At 44.5% G+C, this 14,007-nt stretch overlaps 1 protein-coding gene across 4 annotated transcripts in view; it reads left to right on the top strand.

The window, feature by feature from the left end:
* The window catches only part of EPN3 (epsin 3), a 54,653-nt gene that overhangs the window by 1,513 nt on the left and 39,133 nt on the right, over positions 1-14,007 (top strand). For 3 of the 4 annotated variants that reach the window (XM_032210971.1, XM_032210973.1, XM_032210969.1), the window contains exons 1-2: positions 1,101-1,261; positions 13,032-13,751. In XM_032210971.1, coding sequence (XP_032066862.1) covers positions 13,166-13,751 — 586 coding nt within the window. In that variant the 5' untranslated portion in view covers positions 1,101-1,261; positions 13,032-13,165. The other variant, XM_032210970.1, reaches the window with a different exon arrangement.

The following is a 14,007-nucleotide window of genomic DNA, read 5'->3' as shown; positions in this document are numbered from 1 at the left end:
CCCTAATCACTTTCCCCAGTTGAAAGGGAAAGTTAAGGACCTTCCTGAGCAATAGGACTCTGGGAGGGACGGGACGCTACACTGCACCGGCGCGTCGACCACCCTGTATTCTACTGGCCATTTCGACAATGCAGAGAAGTCTTCCCACACCTCGAGTTTTCGTGAGAAAAGGGAGCCAGTTTGCAGGCTTAATGTGCACAGAAAGATGATTTTCACTCCGGAGAACATGGGGAAGGGATTACCCGCTATGAGGAAACAGTGGGTACAGTGGGTAAGTGCGCGCGCACGAAAACCACCCGCCTCCGATTCAGATAGGAGGTGGAAAGGCCAGAGACTGGCGAGAGTTTTGCGGCCAGGCGGCGAGGGACGAGGAAGGCCTAGTGGTAAAGCCGTTCCCCCTCGGTGTCAGTGCGGCTCCCGCGCCTGTCAAAATCTCGCTGAAGAGACTTGAGAAAGCAATAAACCGCATGGTGGGCGGCCTCGCCTGCAGCTTTGTGTTTCTGGCGACAGAAAAGTCCAGCGAACCTCACTCACAGCTCCGATCCAAAAACCAGAGAGGGGCTGGCCGGAATCCTGCTACGTTATCCTTTCGCGCCCGCTGAAAATACCGCCGAAACACGGGAGTCCCTGGCTCCTCTTTCATAATATCTTGGTCAGGTCTGGCTCCAGGTTTCCAGAGAGAAGGCGCGAAAGTACGAGGCGGGTTCGGTCAAAGGGTAGAAAGGGCGCAGTTAAGGGCACCAACGTTGCAGCCGCCGGGGTAGGACTCGCGCGGGGATCCGGCGACGATCCTAACAGTCCCGTTCGGCGAGCCGAGCAACTTTTCACCGTGGTGGGCAGACCAAGCTTCCTCCCACCCAGAACGCGCGCGCACCTGGCCTGCCTGACGCGGCGGTGGAAAAGGCGGTGCGCCCCATCTCCGCGCCAGGTACCCGGTGCGCGGGTTAGGCGTGGAGCGCTGCGCTGACGGATCCGGGTTCGGCTGGCTCTTGGCACGGCTAGGCTGCGGTAGCAGCTGAGGAGGATCTCGCCACCTGCCGCCCACAGCCCAGGCTCCCCGGCCCTGGAGAGAAAGAGCGCGGCGAAACCCGAGGTGAGAAGGCCCCTCCTCCTTGCCGCAGCTCCGCCCCCTCTCCTCCTCTTCCTCCCTTGGTGACCGCTTTGCATCTGTCTCTAGCAAACCTGATCCATCCCTGCTCACTTTTGCCCGATGGCGCTGCCGAACCAAGCCCCGGCCGAGAGCAGGAACCCGAGGCGGCAGGTATGACGGCGGCGGCTCGGCTGGGAAAGTGGTCCGGGAAGGGAGGAGGGAGCGAAAGGAAAGTTCTGGACGCCGAGAGCTCTCCTGACTGCAGTGAAGCCCTCTCGGAGGGTCAGCGGTACTTTGGCAACACTCAGCCGCAGGGACGCTCCCCCACCCCCGCTTCCCTCCTCCCCCTCCCCGCGCTCCCCGCAGTACGGCGCCTGAAGTTTTCAGCCGCGTCTGGAGATCCTCGTTGTTTTCCTTCCCGCCGAGGACGTTGCCCTAAAGCAGGAGCGAGGGAGAGGAGGCGATGGTTGCGGTTGGCGCCGACGAGGCAGCTTCCCTCGCTCGCCGCCGGAATGACGGTGATGCGGCGGGCAGCCTGGGACAGCCGCTTGCCTTCCTCCGCTCGCTCTTACGGGTTGCCGGTGTCCTGAGGCCGCTGGTTCGCGACGGTCCCCACTTACCACCCCATCCCCCGGCGCATTTAATTCGAAAGATCGGGCCTCTGCTAGGCAGCGGCTGCCTCCAGCAACTCCTCTGGATTTTCCCCTAGGTGCGTACGTGTGTGTTTCCCCGCACTGGTAGGCAGGTGGTGCATGTGTGTTCCTAATCAAACCGCCTCCCCCACCCCTGTTCCCCCACACCCCTTCTTCGTCGGCCTCTGGCTACCTCCGTCTCAGGGACCCAGATTGGGATCGCGGCAAGGTTATGTAATGCCGGCTGTTCCGGCTGGTGGGGCTGGGCTGCCTGCCGCTTCGTCGCATGCGCGCACAGAGGGGCAGAGCGGCGAGTGCCAGCCGAGGGTCCAGATAAGCACGTGGCAGGCCGTGAGCGGGGCCACCCACGAGTGCTCCTGGCCCGGCCACCAACCCAAGTTTCCTCAGGGTGCCTTAGCTGGGGAAGGCCCCTCTTTCAGAGGTGCCATCAGAGATGCCATCATTGTAGGAGTCCTCGGGGAAGGAGCCCAGAACCCCCCTCTGGCAGAATGAGCGCATCTATTGCAGCAGGACCGGTTTCCTCGCTTACATTTTGAAACCACTGAAGTCCCTGTCTCCGGGGATGTGTTTTGTGTTTTGGGTCAGCTGTGGAAAGTCGAAATTGTTTTCACTCCGCCAGTGTCAGTCTCTCGCCTTAATTTTTTAAAAGTCCCTTCAGTCCCTTCCAGTCAACGGAAGGTTGTTGAAAGAGTTAGATGCCGGTGTAGCAGCTTCCTTAAAGGATGAGTAAGTAGGTTTCTTGCCTTGACTTCTCAGAGAAGGGGAGGGGGGGGGGACAAAATAAAAGAGGAGGCAAGGTTCTCGAAACAGGAATGTCCCTGGAGAAATTAGTTCTCAGAAATCCTGAATTTCTTGGGGGAGTTTTAAAGACAACTGCTTGATGTAACTGATATAGTCTTCCTTTCATGCTTGTCTCCAGTGCTTGAGAATTGTACTGGGCTAGAAATTGCTTCCCCAACCTCACATGGCCACTTACTTCCATCCATTTACTACCACATCTGAGCAAAAAATAAAAAATAAATGGCTTCATCCTTGGTTTTATGATGCTGTCAAGTCAAATAAAAGTTCTTTATTCTGAGAAACATGCAGTTTATCATCCTCTTCCTTCTAAGGAGAGACAACCAAGGAAGGAAAAAGGAGAGCAGCAAAGTTTCACCTCTTCCCTATGTCCTTTCCCATTCATATTTTCATCCTGTTGGTATGCTTTCCCTGGATTTATCCAGTTCTAAAGTTAGGACTATTCTCCTTTCTCTGATGGGGACTAAAATATCGATGATGTTTCAAAAAATAAGACAGGATATTATTGGGCAACTGAGAAATGATGAGCCACTCCACCAGGAAACTCTTTCCAAGTCTTGCATGTTAAAAAAAAAAAAAGCTGGAGCCATCTGAGAGGGATGCCTTCTCTGGTTTGTTGCCGCTGAGAAAATCTGGCATCAGGATACAGGAGAGTTTGCCCTACCGTTCCCCATTGACTGGGTGGCAGCTTCTGGAATGTGTCAGAAACATAAGGAATTCTTGGCAGTCTGGAATGATTGCTGCTTAGCCTCTTCACTGCTTTCGGTTCCCTTCTTGATGGCTCTTTTATTCAAGGTCACTGCAGTAATTTCATATGTGGCTTCCTGGTGCTGCTGTCTTATCTACCACACCGTTTCTGTTTTTCTCTCTGTGTTCTGGGAATATTGTGTTCAATAAAACCTGCTGCTTTTAAACACCCTTGGCAGCACTCCATAAGCAAAAACTTCTCTCTTTCCTACCTCTTGTTTCTAGAGCTAAAAATGACAAGTTAACAAGGCTTGTGCTTGCCTTGAAAGTAAGGATTTAGATTCTTCCTAAATTTTGGATGTAGGCAAGCTAAAATTACAAGATATTCTGCACATTCTCAGGGTATAGGAAGAAATCAACACTGCCCATATTCCCAGTGCTCTGCTTTGGTCCATGCTAGTCCAAAGCAGTCCTTACAACAGGGTGGGGGTGGGGGTACCACATTAACTCCTTTATCCCAGTATTTGTTACTAGATCTTATTTTTTTATTGTGAATGAAGCTCCCTGGGAGGTTTCTAAAATGGATGTGCACTCAATGCTCCTTGTGCCTGGCACTCTTCAAGGAGATGAAACCCAATATTGTCTAGAAAGAAAAATCCTGACCCTACTCCTCAAGTTCCAATGATTATTCTTTAAAAAGCAGTAATAGAGTATTTGCTTCAGAAGGAAGAGGTGGTAGACTTTCTATCATAGCCTTCTAGAAACTCAGATCTCTGGAATTAGCTGTTTACCTTTTCTTTGGTGGGCTGTTGCTCAGCTCATTAAGAGCTGACCTACGTGGCAGCCCACTCATTTGCTTTTTTCTGGGAGCCACCAATATCGCTCTGAATTCAGTTTGCAACTTAGCTGCTTCTGCAGCCTCAAGTTCTCTCTGCCTCTTTTAGTTGCTCCTCTGGGATTGGCCTTTCAGGTTCAAACTTCAATACTTCACTCCCTTTTTTTCATTTAATTCCCAGCATGCTTAAGGCCAAGGCTTCATTTGGCCTCCAGCTTTTCTTCAACCCTTTGCCAACATCTTTTGGTATTTTCTGCCATGCTAGCAGGGAAGGAAGCACACATTTCGCATGCAGATTTCTGGAGGTTGGGATAGAGAACCTATCACTTTCCAGATGTGCAATTTCCAAAATGTCTCCAGCATGGGCCTTGATGGCTTGAGATTCCCATGAAGGCCTGCAATATTTCTGTTACTGTGGAAAAATCCTTGGCTTCGATCATTTTTAAAAGTATAATGAGTGATGAAAGACATTCCTGAAAATCTGCTGAACCAGAAGGACAAATGATCTGACCAGACTTTTCCAACATAGTATATAAATCAGTCTCTTTCCCACACTTTCTATATAGTATTTGATTCCTGTATTTCTTCCTTCTTGTGCATTTCTTTATTTTGCTGCCTTGCATTTCTCTGTAAGGAGCACACCCAGAACCTTGCCATTTCTGATCCTCCCCTTTTCTTATTTGGATTAGCTGACATTAACTATGGCACTAAACTATTAACAAACACTGCTGTGGCTACCATATAAATACTCAATGCTTCTCAGTCCCAGAGTTTTGTGTTCCATGAGGCTGTGGTCACACAGCGTAGAAATTGTGACAACCTGCTGATGGCTCAAATAGTTGAGTCATCATGGCCTCTTTGTGTGATCTGTCATTAACTTTACAGCTAATGCAAATCTTTTTTAGCTTTTGCTATGAGTTGTCCATTCTCCAGTGATTCTATAGCATACTAAGTATATCAAGTTCCAATAGCAGTCAACTTAGTTGCATCATGTTATTCTTATTCAATGCAAATAGGTGGCTTTTTTTTTACTTCTTCTGGTGGTGTGTACCAATTCTGTATAATGCTTTGGCTTTGGTCATTTTTCCTGGCACTACGATGTTCTAAAAACAGTAAATGGGTTGGATTGTGTACAGAAATCAATATGGGGAAATGACTGTTAAAAGAAACTCTGCTAGCCATGTATTTCCAGATTCTGCATCCCTGACTCACTGTCATTTCCTTTGGGTGGAGAAGGATATATCATGTCTCACCTTGTGTTAGGATGGAGGAATATACCCAGGTTGTAGGTTTTGCAAAAGTTGGAGTTGACCTAGAGAAAAATGGATATGACTCATTTTTGTTCTGCTTTTGGAGTCATGCATACTCCAAACTTCATACTCCATATACAAGGAAGTTTAATTCTGAGTAATTTAAGAAGCAAAGTGTGAAAGAAAGGAGTTAAACTACTGAATTACAATGAATTTCCTATAAGCTTCTCTAATGGGTTACGTTTAAGAGGTACACATAATTAATATTTCAGATTCAGATACACATAATTAATATTTCAGATACAGAATTGGAAGATCTTTTGTCCATAGTTTCGTTATTGGCTAAAAATATCCAGAGGAAAATGTTACTTGTTAGTCTCCCAACTATGAAAAAAGATTGAAACTTTTGAAAGATGTAACTATTTTCTAAGTATAGAATAAACAAATATTATTTAGAAAATTTGAGACCTCATAACTGAAGATCAAATGACAGCATCTGCTTCTTACTGGCTGATGGTTAGATTTTTCAATTAATATACTTGTATCTTCAACAACATTCAAGTTGCTCCAATAACTGTCACATGAGATGCTTTTCAAAAAGTTATGCTAGAGACATGAATCAGCTGATGGGCAGTGCATTTTGAGAAAGATTCTAAATTATTACCAAACTTGGAGTCAGCAGGAAAGTCTTCTGAGGTCAGACATCAACTTTTGCCTTCTTCATCCAGTTTCATGGAGTCACTTAGATAAGAGGCCCCCAATCTTTGGGGCACCAGGGACTGGTTCTGTGGAGAGAGGTTTTTACATGGACCGGAGGGGACTGTTCTGACCAACGCTTTTCGAGAGCATGAAGCAAACTCCTTGTCCCGACAAAAACCCCTTTTATTAATTTACTTCGAATTCTTCTCATTCACATCCAGCAAAGTCTTTCAAGGAAGGATTTAAAGTCACAGACCTTATCTGGCTTGGAGAGCTGACAGGCTGATATCTGCAAATTTGGCAAAGAGTCTCGGACAGTCATGAACGAATTAAGCAAACTAATTGACTTCTGCAAACTCCACTCCCCTTTCGCTCTTCTTTTGTTTCCTCTCGGAGGGGCCATTCATTGTTCACCTGTGACCTTACTCTCAAGTCGCCCCCTGTTCTTTAGCTGTTCCCTTCGTCTGGCAACTCTGCGCATGCGCACACTGGGAACAGGCTCCAGTTGTTCGTCTGCCTCACTGATGTCTGATTCTGAAGGCAGCTGATGATTGGCATACGGCTCTGGCCCCCTCTCTGCCTCTGACACAGAGCCCTCATCAGAGCTTTCCCCAGACTCCAGGACTGGCCCATGTTCCTCTCCAACCTCCTCACTGCCTGAATCTGCTGCCAGTTCTGCTGGCGGGCCACAACAAGGGCGTGGTTTCATGTGCTGCCTGCATGACACACATGGGACTTCGCTTGTTTGCATGGCCCGGTTTCTGGCATGCTGCGGCCTGGTGCCAGTCCATGAACCGGCAGGGGACCCCTGACCTAGATTACGCTTGACTTCTGTGATGTTCAGGAACATTTTCCAGGTATTCTTCCAAAGAAGATAAGAGATAAGATAACCTTTATTGTCATTTTTTACTATGAGCACACTGGCCCACATTAAAAATGAACCCTTTCTAAATTCACTTGACTGTTAAGAAATCCCTCTCTACTAGTTGCCAGTCTCAAGGTAGTGGCACTTACACGCAAAGCTTTAAATAGCATAGAACCAGAGGTGGGCTGCTGGGGGTTCGTACAGATTTGGGCGATCCTCTAGCTAGGAATCTGCTCAGTTCGGCAACCCCCCCCCAATACTATCCCTGTCTGGCCATGCCTGTCCCTCCCTTCTCCCCACCCCTCCCAGGAGTCTCCACGCAGCCCGTTCATCATGCCAGGTAAGTGCAGGGCCACCACGGAGACTCGGGGAGGGGGAAAAATGGGCCTACTTAGAGGTTCTGAGGGCCTCTGGAGCCTGGGGGAAGCAGTTTACGTCCTCCCAGAGGCCCTTGCCATGGTGCAGGAGGTCAAGCTGGCCATACCTACCATGACCACGCTGACCCAGCAATGGGGCAGCGAGCACGTTGCTGCAATTTTTGAAGCCCACCCCTGCATAGAATCATATTACTTCACAAAAATCTCCAGTTATATCAGCCTCCCCTCTGATGAACGACCATACCCTTCTCTTTGCTGCCATCTAGCAGTCAGTCGAGTTTTTGCAACCTAGATAAGTTAACTGTAGCTTTAAGATTCTCTTTTAAAAACAACTTTTTAATTTGCCTTTTTCGGTCACAAACTCCTGTTAATCTTTCTGATTAAATTTATTGTGGTTTTTATGTTATTTATTTAAAACATTTACATATCCACCCATTTTATAACAAACTTGTCCTTTATTCTTTTCAAACCTGTTTTTATTCCCTTTGTTTTTTGGAATTTATGATTGCTCTATGTAAATTCTGGAATTGCCTATTAACATGCATCAGTACAAGAATACATTTTATAAAGGCAAAACAAGTGCGATTTTAAAAAGGTTTTCAACCTTTTCTATCTGTAGTTTATTTATTTGTATTTCATGTTTCTAAACTGCCCTTTTCTTTCAAAGAGGGGCCCCAGGTGGTGTACAATATAATATCTGATAAATAAAACTGTATGAAAATTAACATTAAAATTAAGTTCCATCATGATGAAAAAAACTTTTTTTTTCAAGAAAGGCACATATAAGCCATTATATTATCAACGTTTCAGTAATTTATCTTGTGTCCCACTTAGATTATTTCTGAACCAGGGGTGGAATTCGACTGGTTCAGGCAAACCAGTAGCTCCGGCGATCAGCTGGGAGTGTACCGGTTTGCCTCAACGATCACCGAATGTTGTTAAACCGGGAGGATCCCACCACTGTTCTGAACCCCTTGTGGATTCCAAGAAAACATTTAAAATTCTTCAGATCTACCTTGGCCTGAAGATTGAAAGATAAGACTGGTAATGCTGTCACATTGACTTTAAGAGAAGTTTCTTCCCATTATTAATCTTTTTATCAGTTTCTGGAATATTTAAAGATAGCTCCCTCAAAGGCCTTACTTTAGATTGTAGATACTCAAATACTATATTGCACATGGGGAGCAAAGTTCAGTGTTATTTCCCCCTACCCTCCAAGCAAGCCATATTTGCCATGTGCCCTATTACTGTTAATCCTTGATTTACAACAGACCATTAAGTGACCATTCGAAGTTATAACAGCATTGAAAAATGTGACTAATGGCAATTTTTCACACTTACGACCATTGTGGCATTCCCTATAGTCACATGATCAAACTTCAGATGCTTGGCATCTGATTCATATTTATGGCCATTGTGGTATCCTGGGATCATATGATCCCCTTTTGTGACCTTCAGACAAGCATAGTCAATGGGAAACAGATAGGCCCCTCAGATAGGGTCCGCAACTTGGGAGTCCTCCTGGACCCACAGCTGACTTTTGAACACCATTTGTCAGCTGTGACCAGGGGGGCATTTGCCCAGGTTCGCCTGGTGCACCAGTTGCGTCCCTACCTGAACCGGGAGGCTCTCACAACAGTCACTTATGCCCTTGTGACCTCTAGGCTGGAGTACTGCAATGTGCTCTACATGGGGCTGCCCTTGAAGAGTATTCGGCGGCTTCAGCTGGTCCAGAATGCAGCCGCGCGAGCGATCGTGGGTGCACCTCGTTTCACCCACGTAACACCTATCCTCCGCGAGCTGCACTGGCTGCCTGTTGATCTCCGGGTACGCTTCAAGGTGCTACTTGTCACCTACAAAGCCCTTCATGGTATTGGATCTGGGTACTTGAGAGACCGCCTACTGCCAATTACCTCCATTAGGCCAATAAGATCCCATAGATTAGGCCTCCTCCGAATTCCATCAGCCGGTCAATGTCGACTGGCAACTACTCGGAGGAGAGCCTTCTCGGTGGCTGCTCCGACCCTATGGAACGAACTCCCCGTGGAGATTCGTACCCTCACCACCCTCCAGACCTTCCGCATAGCCCTTAAAACCTGGCTGTCCCGACAGGCCTGGGGCTAAAGACTTCAACCCCACCCGAATAGTATGACTGTTGTGCTTTTTAACGATGTATTGTCTTCATGTGTGTACTTGTTTTGTCCTTCCCTCCCCCTGAATTGTGAGCCGCCCTGAGTCCCCTAAGGGAAAAGGGCGGCATACAAATAAAGTATATTCTATTCTATTCTGTTCTATTCTATTCACTTAACAATCACATTACTAATTTAACAACTACAATGGTTCACTTAACAACTGTGGAAAGAAAGGTTGTATAATGGGGCAAAACTCACTTTACAAATGTCTCACTTAACAATAGAAATTTTGGGCTCGATTGTGGTGGTAAGTTGGGACCACCAGTATATAAATCATCTGTGCAGTAGGGATGTGAGAATGAGCCCAGAAATCTGACATTGTTTACTTAGTCACTAAGTGGGAGGTGACCCCACATTCTTAGTAGGACAGAATAGGCTAAATTTGGGGGTAGAGGGTATGCTTTTGTTTTTTTAAAACATTTCAAAGCTGCTAGGGTATGGCAATAATAATAAGAGTGTCACTAGACAGAATGAAGATTGAAGAATGTTCAGTTTTTTCTGTGCAGGCCTTTTGGGTAAAATAGATGCATTGCATTTACTGGGAGCTTAGTACATCAATTTTGCTTCTTTTTTAATCCAAGAAATCCAGAATGTTTACTTAAGACCTTCTTCAAGCAGCAACAACTTGAATGGTTCTTCATATCCAATGTACTACTTATATCTTTGGAAAAAAAGTGAAAAGTTATCAATCCTTGCTTAGGACATTTAATGCACTTATGAGCATACAAATCTATGTATCCTTGGCTGGAGATAGTACTCAGAAGCTGTGCTTTTTTATTGCTGCTCTGATATTGTGAAATAAGTTCTCATCTGAGATATAGATGACTCTGGTAAACATCATAAAACTGCTCAAAAATTGGCTGTTCTGACAAGGTTTTAGAAATGAACACCAGTGCCACTCTTAATTTGATTGTGTGTATTAACTGATTTTATCTTATTGTTAATACGATTTTAGTGAGAGTTTAACATGTTTTTTTATTATATTGTGAATCATTTAGAGTTTAATTTTGGCAGGATTCAAATAAATTGAAAAACAATTTAGTAGCTGGGAAAACTAGCTTAAGTCTTTGAAGAAGGCTGAGTGTTACAGAATCTCCTGTCACTTCCATTGCAATGATGCCTATATGAATTCATAATCTCATCGTTGACTTACATAAAATTCAATGAATAGCATGTTCCAGTGTAATAAAATTCAATGGATAACATGTTCCAGTGTACATGTATGTGTATGTCTGTGTGTGGTGGCTGCACAGTTATCATCCCTATCTATTGATTCAGATAGAAATGATAAATCGCAACTAAAGTTTCAGAAGTCAAAGATACAGAGAAAGAAAGAAAGTTACAGGATAACTACCTTGGGGATAAAAATGGGGAATGTGATCCCTTTTACTTATAGTATTTGGATGGAACTGTTATGTGCTTTACCAGGTCAAGTAAAAATGTGCCAGGATAGTAAGATATTTAATATAGCCTTCCATAATTCATTGTCCTACAGCTGCCTGATGAATGCTGAGAACTGTAGTTTTAACACTAGAGGGAAGTTTGACCTTGATCACTGAGGAAAGGTTTAAAAAAAACATTTTCTCACTCCTATGTCTTCTTATTTTAAAAATGTTCACAGTAAATTTAGCCCTTGTAACAGGGGTGGGTTGCTGCCGCCGGTTTGCTCTGCTCGTGCGCCCCCACCGTGTATTGCTTGTGCATGTGCAGTTGCCTGTAAATTGTTCTGCGCATGTGCAGAACATTATAAAATGACTAAAAAAGATGCCGGCAACGGCATGGATGACCGGGAAACCAGTTCGGGGGCATGGCCAGCCTGCTTTCCCTACTGGTTCGGCGATGCAGTCACATTTTCCACTACTAATTCTCCTGAACCAGTGCAACCGGTAGCAACCCACCTCTGTCTTTTAACAATAAAAGATGTTGATTTTTAAATAAATGCTTTAGCTGTACTGTATTTTGCAAGTTTTTAGGAGTGCAAAATATGATCTTGCTTTTGTAGTTCATAATTTATTTTTGTGTTACATTGAGGAAACTTGAATATATGCTTTTGTTTTTGTTCTCAGATACTCTAGATTTGTAAAGTAAAAGAAGTATCATGGAATATATACTCACAACATGTATGCTATGTTGAATTATACAGATGCCAAATGATTTGGTGTGATGTCTATTAACTACTACCTGTAAACCTGATTCCAAATTATTTTGGATATCTTATCCACTTTACTCAGAAAAACCTAAAGTAGAAAACTATAATATGTTTTTTTTCATCCAGCTTCCACAATATGAAAAAAGGGCTTCAGATAAAGATTGGCATTCTTATTTGAAGCAGAAATATGTTCAATCCTTTCAGTGAGACCTCGATCACAGTGTAAATGGCGGTGTTTATTCACAGCCCACTCTTTGCACAGATGGATGCTTAGTTTGGCATGTAGATCTCTTTTGGTGGATAATATAATTATTCTTTTTGAGACTGCCTACTATGAAAGAAAGCTGTTATGTACAGTACAATGGTGTGCCAGTAAATGTATAACAACTAGTTCTGGTCCATTGCTGCCACTTCCCCATCTTGCTAGCCACCAAACAGCTGATCTGTGTGACTTGCAAAATTCCATAAAAATGAAACAATTGGCTTTCATGAACCAGTAGGGCCTGGCTTCAGCATATCACAGTACATATACAGTACTTGTCCTTGTCGAAATTCAAAGTCCAGAATTTCCTGATATGTATTTCTGTAACATCAAGGATTTGTTATTTTCTTATCTTCTTTCTGAAAGATTTTTCCCACTATAGTTGCTCATGAAATAAGGGTTCTTTGATAATATGGCCCATCGTGCTAAAGGCCAATGTAACATAGTGGCTAAAGGCCTGAATTTGGACTGGTGACATCCAGATCTGAGTCCTCAATTATTCAATCTTGAATGTCCCTGGATAACTGTGAACCAGTTTTTCTCAGCTTATGGTGTAGGGTTGTTATGGGGAAGAAGGAGATACCACCATGTGAGTTAATATAAGCTCTTGGGTATTAAAAAACCCCATAATCATGAGGTAATATATTACCAAAGCTAACATGGGCTGCCTATTTCCTTTCTAACCGTGCATTTTTGAAGGTTTTTACTGAGTGGAGATAAAAAGTAAAACAAATGCAAAGGCTTAAAACATTCATTTCCTCTTTAAAACCCTTCAAATATCTCCAGAACCGCAGGACTTCATCCCACCCATGTTTAGAGTACTGTATGGCCCTCAAAGTGACAAAAGTAAATTTAGAGGCCACTGCAATATACTCACCATGCAGAATTGTACTCAGAAAAAAATAGTGTAGAGGTATTTCAGGAACAAAAGGAGTTTTCTATATGCACTCTGCCCAAATACTCTAGCTGAATAATTCATGGCTGGCTTAGAACTATCTGGAACAGCTCTAGCTTTTGAAGACATAACATAAAGCAGAAGAATAGAGCAGAAAGAGAGCGATAGAAAGGAAAAAATGCATTTCCCCCCCTGACTGGATAAAATAAAACAACTGATTAGCTAAAATGGCTGAACTGAACCATAATTTTAATACAGATTCCATTTCTTGTTTTCTAGCTCATTGTGGAAACTGAAGAATTAGCACTTCTTAACCAATCACTCTGAAGCTTTGATTCTTCCCTGAGGCCTCTCAAGTTTTCTTCTTTGGATAATTTCTTTCTGCAGAGTGAGGTCTTTTTTCCAGTTCAGCCATGACGACCTCAGCCTTGCGTCGACAAGTGAAAAACATTGTGCACAATTATTCTGAAGCAGAAATCAAGGTGCGTGAGGCCACCTCCAATGACCCCTGGGGACCCCCCAGCTCTTTAATGTCTGAGATTGCTGACTTGACCTTCAATACAGTGGCTTTTGCAGAGGTCATGGGTATGATCTGGAGACGGCTGAATGACAGTGGCAAGAACTGGCGTCATGTCTACAAGGCCCTGACTCTTCTGGACTACCTCATTAAAACAGGCTCAGAGAAGGTGGCTCATCAGTGCCGGGAGAATCTGTATACCATTCAGACTTTAAAGGAATTCCAGTACATAGACCGTGATGGCAAAGACCAGGGCATCAATGTTCGTGAAAAGGTGAAGCAGGTGATGAGCCTGCTGAAGGATGAAGACAGGCTGAAGCAGGAAAGAGCCTACGCCCTGAAAACCAAAGAGCGGATGTCCGTTGAAGGGATGGGCATTAGCAGCAGCAATAGCAACAGCCACCAGCTTGCCTATGGACGGCGGGCCTCACAGTATGGCGATGATTACAGCAGATCAAGAGGTTCTCCATCCTCCTTTAATTGTGAGTACTGCAAAGGTATGTGGCTGTGCCACATTTCCCCTGGCAGAACAAGTCATCTTTGCCAAAGGAAACTTGAAAACATATAATCTAATTTGTGAATGCTTTCATGGGGACAAGTGATCCCGTAATAAAATTCATAGACATCTTGACCACAGTTGCAATATACTACAATGTAAAGATGTAAGCATATTCTTTTGGAGGCAATTGTTTGCAACACTGCCTGAAATGTTTCCAAATTTCTACCATTTATCGCAAT

The sequence above is a fragment of the Thamnophis elegans genome, chromosome 2 (assembly GCF_009769535.1).
Source record: "Thamnophis elegans isolate rThaEle1 chromosome 2, rThaEle1.pri, whole genome shotgun sequence".
NCBI lineage: Eukaryota > Metazoa > Chordata > Lepidosauria > Squamata > Colubridae > Thamnophis > Thamnophis elegans.
This window is presented reverse-complemented; position numbering and strand designations above follow the sequence as displayed.